The sequence below is a fragment of the Plectropomus leopardus genome, chromosome 4 (genome assembly GCF_008729295.1).
Source record: "Plectropomus leopardus isolate mb chromosome 4, YSFRI_Pleo_2.0, whole genome shotgun sequence".
Classification (NCBI taxonomy): domain Eukaryota; kingdom Metazoa; phylum Chordata; class Actinopteri; order Perciformes; family Serranidae; genus Plectropomus; species Plectropomus leopardus.
In genome coordinates, this window is record NC_056466.1 from 15708849 (window position 1) to 15723668 (window position 14820).

Below are 14820 nucleotides of genomic sequence, written 5' to 3' on the forward strand. Positions count from 1 at the left end.
GCATGCTTGGTGGCTGCAATTTGTAATTGTACTGGAAATGCTGGTGTAACTGGCCTGGTTTTTACAGATTGAATGCTCAGAGTTTTTTTAAATTTGAAAAAAAAAAGAGCCAAGAATTAATTCGCTAATGACGTCTACACCTCAGTCGAATCAGTTCAATGTCAACACTCGAAGCTTTCGAGGTATGCATCAAGGGCCAGTCTAAGGAGGCACCATGCAGCATGATTAAATCTAAATACGCTGACTCTTACACTGTTTGTTTGTTTATTGAGGCAAGTCAGGGGGTGTTCTGAGCCTCAGAACTGCATTTAAAGCTGATCTGGCTCCTTCAGACAGTGCTGCATCCGACTTCCTGTTGTCGACTCGCAGTTGCCACAGAAAAATTGCTGCTGCAGCCTTAGACAACCTACAGCACTTTGTATGCCGAAAGAAAAGAGTTAATTAGAAATACAAATTCTCCCAGATTGTTATTAATGGGAACTGTAGAGTAAGCAACACATATTTTGTGCCCATAAGTAATTCTCAGGTATCTTTGATCTGTGGCCCACAGCGGATGCTGCTGCGTGCCGCTGTCTGGCTTCTGGGACTCTGCCAGCGCCAGACATCTGGCTACTTTGTTATCATTGGCTGATCTGCTCCCGGGAGGCCACTCTTGTGACACCAGGCAGAGAGTGTCCTGGCAAGGAAAATTATCAGCACATTTTGAGTGGATTAGAGTTCCAAAGTGGTCTTCAAATCTCTACAGGGGTCTGGTGAGCCCCGCTCTACTGGGGGTTCCTCAGGGCTCTGTTTTGACAACACTGTTGATTTGAAAGGCAGCAAGGGTACGGCTCCCACTGTTGCATCACAGGTTTCAGGCAACATCTTAGGAAGTGAAAAAAAGCCCCCCAATTATGATCTGTCAGATGCAGAAGGGGGAAAATGCGCCAAAGACTTCCCTTGATTAGTGCCGAGATTCTGAGTAGCAGCAAATGTTTGTACTAGAGTGCTGTATGTCGTTTATACTCCAGTGTCATCTCTGGCAAAAATGTATTAAGTCTGCATTCGTTTTTACTGACTAATGCAGTTTTGTTGTTCTTCAAATTCTGCAGCTATGAAATTTTCAGTCACGTTCATAATACCTTTGCCTTGAGCTTTTTTATATGACTCTAAAGGAGTTAAATATGACTCCATCTCAAAGGTTGTGTCTGACAATCCGTCATACAAAACACTTGTTTAGAGGTCAAAGAAAAGAATGCTGCCTAAGCACTGGCTTAGTGGAGGAAAAAAAGCCATGATGTGACAATCTGAACCTTATTCACAGGATTGATTGAGGTATCGTGTCTTCTCCCTTTTTTCTCTTGGCGTTTCCATTTGTGAATACAAAGCTGCGGTGACCCATAAATATTACATGGTGTGGAGATGCAAAGCAGGAATTAATGACTGGGGTGTGTGTGTGAGAGCGTGTGTATGGCAGGTCCCTATGGGATTCTGCTTAGACAGGCGGGCATGGTGAGGGTGTGGTCTTTCAGTCTCTCTCTCTCTCACACACACACACACACACAGACACTGCGTTCTACATCTCCCTGGGCTGCATGGTTTTTGGCCACTGCTAACCTGGCTGTCAGGGGCTCTGTGGTCGCCCACCGTTCAGCATTGTTTTCACTCAGTTACTCTCTAAACTGTCACCAGTTATTCTGCACAAAAAGGACACCAGCTTCAAGAGGAACTTTGTCTCAGATCTGATTGGCTCTGAAATGATTAGTCTGTTAATCAATTATTCAGTTACTAAAACATTTTGATATCTTATATTCATTTGCGAAAATGAAAACAAGGGTGTTTTCCCTGCTTTCTGACATTTTATGATAAAAAAGTTGATCATAAAATAATTGAGAGGTTAAGCGATAACAAAAAATAATCCACGGTATTGACTACATGATTCCACTGGGAAAAATTTAACGCATCGCTAAAGCAACTGTTTCTCTCGTTCACAGAGCTGAATCAGCCAGTTAAACACTTGATTGGTGGACAGAAAATTAATCCGTAACAATTTTGATAATTGATTAATTGATTGAGTAATTTCCAAGTAAAAATGCAAAATATTGTTTGGTAGGGGTTACAATTTCCAGAGGCCAGACATTTTTTCGTCACAGTTCAAAAGCACTGTGATTCTAAAGGTTCAAAGGCACAAAAATATCGCAATACTAAGCTGTTTCGATTTATCGTCCCATTCTAGCTTCTCTTTTATGAGTATTTGCAGCATTTTTTTGTCTTATGTGATAGTAAACTAAGTATTTTTGAGTTATGGACTGTTGCATGGACCAATCAAGCAACCTGAATACATTATGTGATGAACATTTTCCTCAAGAATATAACTGTCAGTTTAACTGAAATTATTAGTTGCAGCCCTGCTCTCTGTGTTATGCACAAAGCATACACACCGTATGTTAATTTGTGCTCAGTAAGCATATGATATAACATGAACAGTTTGTTACTCAACAGCATGAGCCAAGTTGTGGACCCAGCTCTGAGTGCATTCCAAACATTGTCGTAAAGCAAAGCTATCACGTGATCAGGGCACTCTGAGGTGATGACAAAGTAGTTATTTGAGGTTACAAGAAAGAGACAGAGAAGAAGAAAAGTACAAAGACCGAGAGAGAAAGGGAGAGAGAGGGAGAGACTGAGATCGGCTTTTCCTCTCTGCTTAGCATGATGAATCGGTTGAGGAGGGGCCACTTGACACCTGTCACCTAACCAGCCAGGCACAATTACCTCCAGGGGGAGGACGCGGGACTTGCTAGGGAGTTGTGCATAGCTCCCAGTGAAATAGACGAGCGTTTGAAGATCATTAGTGTTACAGGCCCTGTCTTCGTGGCCCTGTCCAACCTCCTGAATGGCTTGCTTTGATCACCGTGCTGCGTTTTTGTCAATAGTATGGGTACACCGCATAAATTATAAAGTTATACACACAAAGTCAGCAGGTAAAATGCCACGCTCAATATCTGTTTCGGCCACGGATGGGGCAGCTGATTGCAGGTAATGAGCGTCATCACCGCCCCGCAGCCAATAATGTGCGGTGGCCGAGCTCTGGTGTTGCTATCATGATCAGGCCAATGGCTTCGCTGAGTGGCACTCATATGTTTGAAGTACAACAAAAGGAAAAAAATTAAATGTGAAGCTGTTCAGAAAATAACCTATAGTGGCTAAATGTTAACTAAGAATTCTGTGATTGGGAATTGAAGCTAATGTCACAGTTTGTTTACAATCTGTGTTTAATACACAGAATTAAGACCTACTTTTTTGGTTGACTGAGAGCATCTTTTACAGTTTGACAGTGTGAGGCAGGTAAATTGTAAATAATCTGAGGTTGTTAAAGAGGAAGTTACACTGGTAATGTTTTTAAGCCTTTCAATAAAATATAATCTTCTGTAAATTTGGAGTTGCAATAAATAATAGATGCTACATATTTCCATATAGAGGTGGAACTCTTCAAAAATGTATGCAAACATTAAATTTACTTGGTTGAATCCAGAATTGGAAATTTAAAGAGACAATCCCTATTTAAGGATGAACAAATTTTTCTTCTGTTAAAAAAAAACCCTCTATAGGTTGAAGGACAGTTCAAGATTAATAGTATTAAAGATTTCCGAGATGATAAACATTCAGATGTGTCACACATACTGCACACAACTGCAGCAGTGTGCCCTCTTAAGTATTGTGTTTGGCAGTGCGCTGCAGTGTTTTCAGTGAAGGAAAATGATCATTATAGCTGATGAGGCAAAGGCTTCGAATGATGACAGCGTGACAGCAGAGAGCTTTTTAATTTGTCGGATCAGATTGTGACATGCTCCATCACAGGACGTAGGAAATCTTTTCATTTGTGCAGAAGAAAGGGGGAAAGGAGGTCAATTAGCATCAACCATTAGACAACCCAGTGACAAGCGATATATTACCGCGTGGGACAGTCAAACTAATGAGAGAGGCAGAAGAAATGTTCATTCAGGTTGGACAGAATTCTGCAATCATCCTGCTACATTAATCACTTGTATAGCAGTTGACATACGCATTCTTTATAGTCACATGCTCCGAGGTGTAGCTTTTCATATACGCTGCCTTCCTTGCCACCATTTGTTGTCATATGAGGTCAGGTTTACTCAAAGGAACGCCTCTCATGTCAAGCGTTATCCTGCAGAAAGGTGCATCAATGCTGCATCAGCTGCATGCACTTAACACTACTACATAGTTAAAATTTTAAAGTTTTTTATATTTAGTTTTGTCGGTCAAGATAGATCAGAAATGTGGATGACCATATTGTTCTAAAGATCACAAAGGCTTCCACCAATATGATCTTTGCCAAAAGCAACTCGAGAGTGAGGATCTCATTTTATCAGAAGAGACAATCTCAAAGTGAGATTTTTTTTTCCTTTGCCAGGCAGGCTTTATTTGACTGGCTGTCAGGTATAACGTGCCTCTCTCGATATTGATCTGAAGTACCTAAAGGTATGTGACATCATTATGAGGCTTGACCTTATCATCTGCTGCCCTGCAGCCAATAGGCAGGGCTGGACCAGAATCTAATGCTTCCCTCCCCCAAAAGGCGGTACCTGGTGCCTAATAGGGAAATAGGTGGTGGTGATATTGTTTTCCTGACCTCTTGGCACACCTCGCTCTCACAGCCTCTAATCAGTCATGGCCTGAGGTTGGCTACACTACTAGATAGGTTAGTTGGCTTTCCTGTTAGTTATCGTACTGTCGTCAACATAAGTGCCAATATTTGTTTTGTGGAAAGAAATATGGAGACATTGTTTGTGTCTAGTGAGCAACAACCAAACTGGGAAGATCAACACTACCATCAGACTCAGTGCTGATATTGGGATTAATGGGTTATGTGGAGTAAAATCACATAATTTGGATACAAAAAAGACGTTCCTGCAGTGTTACAGTTACAGAAAAAAAAGATGTTCAGGTTACTGATAAATTTAGTAAAATTGGGGATTATAAACTGATTTACAAATCTAAAAATCATTTTATAATTAAGAATGATGTACTACGATGTGCAGGTGCACACATCACAACACGTAATGAGTCTCAGTGGAAAAAAAAATCTTTTTTACATTAAAGTGCAAGTCAGGCACACCAATAGTAAAGGTTCAGTGAATGAGCCCTCCCCAAATTTGGTTTACCAAACGGATGTGCCTGCTCTCTCTCTCTCTCTCTCTCTCTCTCTCTCCTTGTTTAGATCAATATATTTCTCAAGTCATGTGGCCAGCCAACTGCAGTTTTTTTCACAACAGTAGGATACGGAAAAAAAGTGAGGGTTGTCTTTATGAAACAAGCTGCATTTTACTAAAGCAACAATAAATACAATATTTTTGATGATTTCATGAGTAATTGTAAATAAATAAAATATGGCTATGATTGCATATATGTCGGATGAATATGAGAACCCTAGTGGCTCGGCCTCAGCATTTTCCCTTTTCCCCCCTCATTGGTGGCCCTGTCGGGAAAATATCATTATCTGTTTGCTGAAGCAAACATCTAATTTAAAGAGACATTTACAGGTAACAACAACCACTAATGTTAGCTACGCATTCAGTGGTCATAGGTCTATACTGCCTGAATTTACCTAATAAAAATTTTAAATTATACACTGTGTAGAGGACGCATTTTTGATGCAAAATATCTTTCTTTTTATTATCTAAGGTTACACTGGTCTGTTGTGTTCAACAATACAGAAGCGTATTTGGTCAAAATCATTGAGATATTTGATCCTGTTCGCTCCATGCTGAGGGCCAAATGGCACACTGACAAAACTAGTGACACATATAGTCTCTAAGGAGTTTAAATTTCCCTCAGGAGATGGAGGAGACCAAAAATGAGCTAAAAGAGTGAACGCTGATTGTTACTTGTCAGATGGACACAAACATGACTCCAAATTTTGCGAAAATTGCTCATGTACTTTCTGACATGGGATTCACTGTGTGCCCATCCAAAAGGCTACTGGGCTGAGAGGAGCTACAATTAAACTTTTATGATGCAATTCTATGGTTGCAAATTGTGACATTGAAAGGGGTGCCGTTTGGTTGTTATAATTATTATGTGTTGTTTGTTTATTGCATGTTCTACTACTTTTCCAGTGTTCCTTTATTAGGATTAAATGAACTATTATTTTTGTCAGAAAAGAGGCCCAATCGGCAACATGTCATCATAATCTGCCTAAACACAGATACCCAAACATTTCAGGTGTTATCAACAAATTTGAGAAAAGTGGCTCTGATGAAATGTCAGACAAATAAGCAGTTCTGTATCAACCAGTAACAAAAATAATTAGAATATCCTGAGAACTGTTTATGGTTTTCTTAAGCCCCACGTAAAGATCAAATAGAAAACTGTCTCTCAGTTTGTATACCAGTTGAGCTGCTATTCAAGAGCAATTTTTGAAACCTCTTTCATTATCTCAAGTGGTGAGCCACTTGTTCCCTCTGAGAGCTACAGTACAGTGTGTGACATTTAGTAAATCCTGAAGGCTTCTACCTTTTGTTGTATGCATTTAAACAACACATTAAAGCCACAATGTTCCTCGCGGAACCTGTCACATTTCCCAGGTAAAGCAGATGAATAAATAAAGCACCGCTGTTAGTGGCTGAAACACCCCCCTTCTTTGTGTGATTTGCTGTTGCCTTGAGTCAGATCCTGATCTCTTTGTAGACCCTCTCCCAACAAGCATTGACCTTCTGCTCCGACATGTAAAGAGCTCCACGAGATCAGAAAAGGGAGGGGGAAGCTGTGAATAAAGGCATCACCACTGCGAGCAGCCAAGAGACTTCATCCACTTCACTCCACACTTCTCTCCCTCTCCTCTCCTCTGTCTCTCAGCGTAGCTTTATCTCTGTGTTCAGTCTTGGAGCGGAGATACCTTGTTGGCGGCACAAAGGAGCGGCTCTGTAATAAAAACAGCTGTCTCTGGTGGTCTCGGTGTAATTGGGATTGTTAACGTGGAGAGCTCCTGAGGGAGGCTGAGAAGAGTATGTCTTTGTGTAAAGCACACAGACACCTCTGCAGCACTCCTTGATTCAGATGTAAGTAAGAGAGTGAGGAGGAAAAAAAGCAAACAAGTCACCTGAGTTATATCAAGCCTTGCTGCATGTGCTCTCTCTATTTTGCTTGGGCTTTACTTTTATTTTTAGACAGTGCCGATTTATTTAGATGTAGCAAAGCACCTTGAAGTGAGAGGGATCTTTTCTTGCACAATTCTACCGAGGGTTTGTGTTTTTAAATGCAAGGTATGACTGCACCTTACAGTGTTGAGACAAGTCTTTGCATGATAGCAACATAGCCTCCAATTATTGGATCAGTGCGTGGACACAAATTGAGGCCAAAAATATTTGTGGAGGGGCATTCAGCTGACGACAAAGTAATATTTTTAAGAAGGTGACAACAAAACCAGCCCAATCTCCAGAGTGTGGGATGTTTCTTGTTTAGAGGCATTCTTGTATCTATTAAAATATTTGTTATTAAGTAGAATAATTCTGAGGCACTGTTATGATCAGTGTATTTGACTTCCCTCAGTAAATAAGTAGGACTGATTTATATATTTTTGCTAATAAATAATTTAAGTTAAAATATTATTTACACACTAGGTGCTGTTATAGCCCATTTACATAAAAATAAGTTAGTTTTCTTTCTTTATTTTTGCTAATAAATAATTTAAGTTAAAATATATTTTGCATACAAGGTGCTATTATAGCCTGTTTACATCAAAAATAAATAAAATCAAAATGACAAAAATAAAACGACATTGTATGTAATTTGGCATTTCTATATTAGTCAAAAAAAAAACAACAACTCTCAATTCCTACTGAAAAATCCGGGGTTTCCACTTAATCGTGTTTCAGTTTGTTATGGCAGGCCCTTCAAAGGTGATTCTGTTATCCAGTCTGACAAACTGTCCTCCCTCAAACGTGCGAAGGCTGTTGGCACAGGACGTAAAAGCCTGAGGTACGTGAACGCACTCAGGAAAAGTGTTGAAAATGTACTTCAAAGTCAATTGCAGGGGAGCAGGTCGGGCTGATTTATTTGACTTAAGATATACTTTTTTGTGTGTGTTTCATTGTGGATGAAAATTTCATACACCAATTTAGAGGTGGTGAAATATAAATGATTTCTTTAAAGTTTCATCATAAATCAGTCTGTCGGTATATGTGAGCAGACACTGATTGCTCCTTGATGTCTCCTGAGCCTGATCTCTGTCTCCTGATGTCTGGAGGTGGCTCCAGCGGCGCCTGTTGTCCCGCTGGGGAGGCAACATATTTCTGCAGCTGGATGGCTCTCTTGCAGTATAAAACTGCCATGCAACAACACCAACAGGGTTTCTGTCGCAGCCGTGGGGACATATTAAATATCTACGCGCATCAAAACAATAACAACACAAAAACGGGGACTGACAGCATCGCGACATATTCAGCAGAGCGCGTTAACCGCCACGTTAACACGGAAACACCGGTAGTCTCGATTAAAACGCTTTTATTGAAGCAGTGCACAAGGCTGTGGTCACATACCGGGACGGCGATGGGTAGCCAATAATTAGGATAATACTTGACAATCTTGATCACAATTTAATGTGGAATCTTTAACATTAGCGATTTATATTATTTACACATTTAAGGTGATTAACGGGTCAACCCACTGTCTGTCAAAGACATTGATCACGGCTTCATAACTGCTACAAGATGTCACACCTTCTCTCTCTCTCTGAGTGTGTGTGTGTGTGTGTGTGTGTGTGTGTGTGTGTGTGTGTGTGTGGAGAGAGAGAGAGAGAGAGACAGAGAGCTGTTTTGAAAAATTAGAGCCAAACAGATAAAAGGGGAAAAATAATCCACGAGGCATTGTTTTCCATAACAATACATCCTAACCTCCGTGAGACTTACATCATAACAATTATCTCCTCCTATAGACGTGACCATATTAAACAAATTAGACACCCCTCTTTAATTACAACGTGATTAAACGTCTTAATTACGTTACTGACGATGTGGCTTAATTAGAGGAGAGATAAGATAATAGCCTGCTATGACAAGTATATAGATTTGCAATTAAATGGTGCTAATTATTTTAGATATCCACTTTCATTGTCACTCACTAAGTAATAGTGTCCGTTTTGCATGCAAAAACATCACTAAGAAAACAACACAAAATTGTACAAAACGGGTTACAATTTTACCCAAAAAGTTCAGTAATTTATTTCTGGTATTTCCCTCAAGCTAGTCTACGATTGTTAAAATTGTTAGAGCAACAAAGGAGAATAAAATGCAGGCGATAATAGAAAACATTTGCTACACCTTAAATTTAGATATACATATAATAATACGAGCAGCTGCCAGTCCTATTAGATTCGTTTTTATTTATTTTTTACAACTTATATTTTTAATTATAAAATTGCAGTAATATATATTTGAATATAGAATAATATCTTTAATGTTTTGAGCTAGGATGAGGACTGGAGCTGTCCATGGTAATCATTTGTCCGGTTGTCTATTTTGCATAAATTCTATTTACAATAATTAACAGCAAAATATTTTCGGAATTAAATAAGAGTCTAAACTTCATGAGATCTGGTGATGGTGGTGGTAACGAGGTGTTGGTGGTAAGAAGTAGTCATTTGAAATAAATGCCTTGTCGCAGACTGCCCATGCGCAGAGTCCCCAGCGGCGGCGGCGGCGGCGGTGGTGGTGGTGGTGTGGCTAATGAAGAATAATAAATCATGAAAGGGTTTTTCAGGTACAGCTGAAAAGAGTGTGTATGTGAGAGGGTGAGAGACAGAGAGCTGTGTGGAGAGAGAGAGAGAGAGGGTGTGTGTGTGTGTGTGTGTGTGTGTGTGTGAGAGAGAGAGAGAGAGGGAGAGAGAGAGAGAGAGGCGGAGAGAGACTCAGTCTGCCCTTCGCCTCAGAGCAGAGGCAGTTCGGGTCCCCGCAGCATTCAACGTAGTCGAAGAGGTACAGCACAGAGATTGTCACCGCCATTACTTCTCACTTACGGTCATTTCAAGACGGAAACTTTTGACACAAAAACCAAACAGGTCAACGAAAGCGGCAACAGTTTTAAACTTGAAGGAAATCCTAAGAGACGGAGAGAAACTTTTTGAAATTTTTTCTGGCGTCGTCTATGAGGAGTTCTGCCAAAAAAAAAATCCAAGGGAAAAATATATATTTATATAACACAAGGTGGAGACGATTGCAGGAGAAAAAAAAAGGTGTTTTTTTTTTTTTTTTGAACAATCGCGCCACAAGTCAACAACGGAAAAGGTATCGGCTGCGCTCAGTTGCATGGCTTGTCCGCGATATCTCATTTGCCAAAAAGACGAGACACCTCCATACCTCCGCTAGTAATAATAAATAGATGTGATAACTTCAGTGTTGGACGACCGTCTTCAGCCTACACTTTATTCGACTGTGACTTGAGATTCCTGCGAAGCAATTGGGCTTCAACTCCCGACTGAGGAGGCGGAGTCTTAACTTATTAAAAGGAACTTGCCGAGGCTCGGACGCCTGCAAATATGATGATGATGTCTCTGAACAGCAAGCAGGCTTTTGCCATGGCTCACACCAGCTTGCCCGAACCCAAGTACTCGTTGCATTCCTCATCCTCCACTTCCAATGCACCCTCGTCCTCCTGCTCGTCCTCCCGACACAGCAGCACCATCATCAGCAGCAGCGGCAGCAGCAGCTCGGAGGCGATGCGCAGAGCCTGTCTCCCAACCCCACCGGTACGTACTCTGCATAATCACTGCTTAAAGGCACATTTTGACAGCCCACTTTTTTGCTTGATGTTTTTTTCATGTCTGCACAGCAAATCACCCAACACCTCCATATTTTTTTCCTCTGCTCAACTTATGTATTCAGTCGGCTTTGCCTTGCGTATTAATTTTTATGACCTGGGATGTTGCATGTGTCTTGTTTTGTGTGCTCCTTTTTTAGGATTTCTTTTTTTCACATTCTGGAAATGTTTTAAACCGAGGAGTGGAGGGAGAATTCCCTGCTGACAGTTATGTGTGCATTCTATTTGCAATTGCAGAGCAATATATTCGGAGGCTTGGATGAGAGTTTGTTGGCCCGGGCTGAAGCTCTAGCGGCGGTGGATATAGTCTCGCAGACCAAGAGCCACCACCACCCTCCACATCACAGTCCCTTCAAGCCGGACGCAACCTACCACACCATGAACACTCTCCCCTGCACCTCGTCTTCCTCCTCCTCCTCCTCGGTGCCTATTTCTCATCCGTCCGCCTTGGCTGGCCACCACCATCACCACCACCATCACCACCACCACCAGCCTCACCAGGCACTGGAGGGGGACCTGCTGGACCACATCACCCCGGGACTGGCACTAGGAGCCATGGCTGGGCCGGATGGCTCGGTGGTTTCCACGCCTGCGCACCCTGCCCACATGGCGGGCATGAACCACATGCACCAGGCAGCCATCAACATGGCTCATGCCCACGGGCTACCGCCGCACATGGGCATGAGCGACGTGGACGCCGATCCAAGGGACTTGGAAGCCTTCGCGGAGAGGTTTAAGCAGAGACGGATCAAACTCGGGGTTACCCAGGCGGATGTAGGGTCAGCTTTAGCCAGCCTGAAGATTCCTGGGGTGGGCTCCCTCAGCCAAAGCACCATCTGCCGATTCGAGTCCCTCACGCTCTCTCACAACAACATGATTGCTTTGAAGCCCATCCTGCAAGCGTGGCTAGAAGAAGCCGAGAAATCACACAGGGAGAAACTTAATAAACCCGAGTTGTTCAACGGCGCGGAGAAAAAGAGAAAGCGCACGTCGATAGCCGCGCCAGAGAAGAGATCACTGGAGGCCTATTTTGCCATTCAGCCGCGTCCCTCCTCGGAGAAAATCGCTGCAATCGCAGAAAAGCTGGACCTCAAAAAGAACGTGGTGCGGGTCTGGTTTTGCAACCAGCGACAGAAACAGAAACGAATGAAATACTCTGCATGCGTCTAAAAAATCGCTTTAAACCACCACCCACCAAAAGACTTGGAACTGTTTAGAGACGATTTGTATCATATTTCCTATCTCACACCTTTTTTTCAATCATCGATGACTTTGTGCTTTGAACTTCGAAAAATTCCTAAAACTGAACAATGACTGAAAAACTCGAAAAACACCCACAGTCACGTCTTTTAACGCGCTAAGGGAGACGTGGAGTCAAGTAAAGCATCGTTTGACAGAGCAAGTAAGAACCACTGTTTCCACACTTACTATGCTTCACCTTTTTAATGTCAACGCAGTATGACTTACAGGACTCTATGCTTTTAATTTTTATTTATGATTAATTTCCAATGAGGAATATTTAGTTTGCATTAGCAGAAGTGCCCCAATGAAAATAGCATTATTTACACACAGCGGGGCTAGTTTAACTCAAAGCACTTGGTTGGTGACTATTGGTGTTTATATTTTTTGGCTTATAGGATAAGCTACATTTTCCCTCTGAGTTCATGACGATGCAGTCTGACATTTATTCAGGGTCCATGAGGGGATTAAGAGGATAACACACTACTTGGTCTCGAAAGCTAATATTAGATTACTGCCAAATATCCCTCTGTAAATTAATAATTTACTTGTCACACACTTCATTTTGTGTCTAAATGTGTAATTAATTCCACTTATTTTGTTACCATGTGTGGTCAAAGTCAGGGATCTATTTTCAAGATACCCGGGGTTTGGACTAAGGTAGGGTTGTTTATTATTAGGCCTCAGTATGTGGAAATATCGAAATAGTGACTCACTTGTAAGGATTTCACAGAATCTCGCAATTTAAAAAAATATGATTTCTTGCCGGCTGCAATAAGTTTACAATCCAGCGTGGGCCGGTATCTTATGAACTATTTATTGAGTGAGGTCATGTTTACTTCATTATATATTTATTGGGATTCCCCCCTCCTCGTTTTGCTTGAGAAAATCAAATTCTGACAGCAAGTTAAGCGTGTTGTTCTGGTTTTAAAGGGAAACGACTGTGAAATATACAGTCACAAATTTTAGTTTACGATTTTTAACATTTGAGATGGTACAATCGAGATATATATGAGATAGAATTCTCTTTTTAAAATTATTTTATGTATGTTTTCTGCTATTTATTTGTATAAATATACGCGCATCATTACGAAGTCGTTGCTTGTTAAAAATCACCTTGTTTAAGTAATGTTTTTTCTTGAAGAGAAAAGAAACAGCTTCATGGAAGTATACGTGTACAATGTAAATATTTCATTGGAACCAGTCGATGCACATAAATATATCCGTACAGGTTTTTGCTGTATTGCTGTTTTAGCTGAGGTAACTTATTTATGTAATGTATGTTGCTTTTGGTTCCTGGTTAAATAATTCTATTAATTTATTACATCCATGTAATTTTAATTTATTTAATTATTGAACTGCAATATGTGTTTCATTAAAGAACAAACTTTAACATTTAATTGGACGTTTTCCATGACTACACTGTGTAATGTGGCTCATCCAGACGTATTAATATTCTTTTATTTATTCATCTATTTATTTATTGATGAGGAGGCTGGAAACGGTTTAGCTGTGGGCTGCTCAGCTTTTTTTGCTCAGCTTTTAAAAGACATGCTGTGGATTATTTAGGCTTACAAATATTGCCATTTTGGTTTTAAAGGTAACAAGACGTTGCCGTTATTTAAAGCTGTCAGGCTGGGTCTGTCACAGTGCCCATGAGCAAAACACCAACCTTACCCCTTACCTTATACCCAATCTGTTCCCCTGCGCTTTAATATAACAGATGAATAACTAAAATGTAAAATGTAATTAGAAACAGCTATTTCGCCTCACACCGCCCTCCTCCAGGCCTCATCATAAAGCAGGCCTTACAGGAGCGCATTTTTCCTCTATTCCATCAATGTTTGAGACACACGTGGCTTCTCCACTGACTTGCTGCCAGCTTATGCAGCTCACTGTTGCCTTACCTGAGAGCAAATGCTAATATTCTATTAGAGTCTAATCAGGGGGTCTATGGAGAGCTGGATGGGTCCCTGGAGCGCAGACTTGCCAGATGTCAGCCCGCCAGAAAAACAGCTCGCCTGCCAACGTGCCCGTCTCTATTTAAATACACACTCAAACATGCTTCGTTCGTGCATGCGGGCATGCAGGCTTTGAAGCAAAAAACCTTTGGTTCGAAGTTATGGTTGAATAGGAGGAGGAGGAGCGTTTTTTTTTTTTTTTTTTTTTTAAAAAAAAGAGGGGAGCATTTTGAATGTCATGTCCATAGCAGAGTTGCTGTTTGGGGGACTTCAGGGCTGGCTGGCTTGTTGAGCGCTGAGCAAGCGTTTCAGCACCATGGACAGATACCTGAGAGGCTGCACGAGCCAAACATTAGCATTTCTGAAAGCTGTCCTCTACCTTTACACTGATCACTTACAGCACCTGGAATATATTTGCATGGAATTATTTTTGGGATAATTTCAAGTTGATCACTGCGGTTTATTTAGCTGGAGGAAGAAAGGGAACTTTTTTGTAATAATTGCAATACAAAAATAATTGATTCTAAAAATATTTAATCGATATTCATGTAGACGTTTTCCACATGTTTTTCTAAACATAGTTTGTTTTGGGTTTTTTTGATCCAGGCTTTCCCTAAAAGTGTCATATTGCGAGACAAGTTTCCACCAAATATTTTTTACTTGTTTTTTAAAATCTATTTATAACTATTTTAATTAGTTGCACGTGACACGTGCATTTATCAGTTGAATTTATCCGGTAATAACAGTTTTGATAAAATGCCTCTAAACTGGAAAGACAACGCCTCCATAACACTGGATCCATAAACCA

General features: G+C 40.9%; 1 protein-coding gene across 1 annotated transcript; it reads left to right on the forward strand.

The window, feature by feature from the left end:
• Positions 1 to 10392: 10392 nt before the first annotated feature.
• On the forward strand, positions 10393 to 12604 carry pou4f2 (POU class 4 homeobox 2). The gene is made up of 2 exons (XM_042485703.1): positions 10393 to 10741; positions 11050 to 12604. The coding sequence occupies exons 1-2, from the start codon at positions 10532 to 10534 to the stop codon at positions 11980 to 11982; spliced, it is 1143 nt and encodes a 380-aa protein (XP_042341637.1). The 5' UTR covers positions 10393 to 10531; the 3' UTR covers positions 11983 to 12604.
• The last annotated feature ends 2216 nt before the right edge of the window (positions 12605 to 14820 follow it).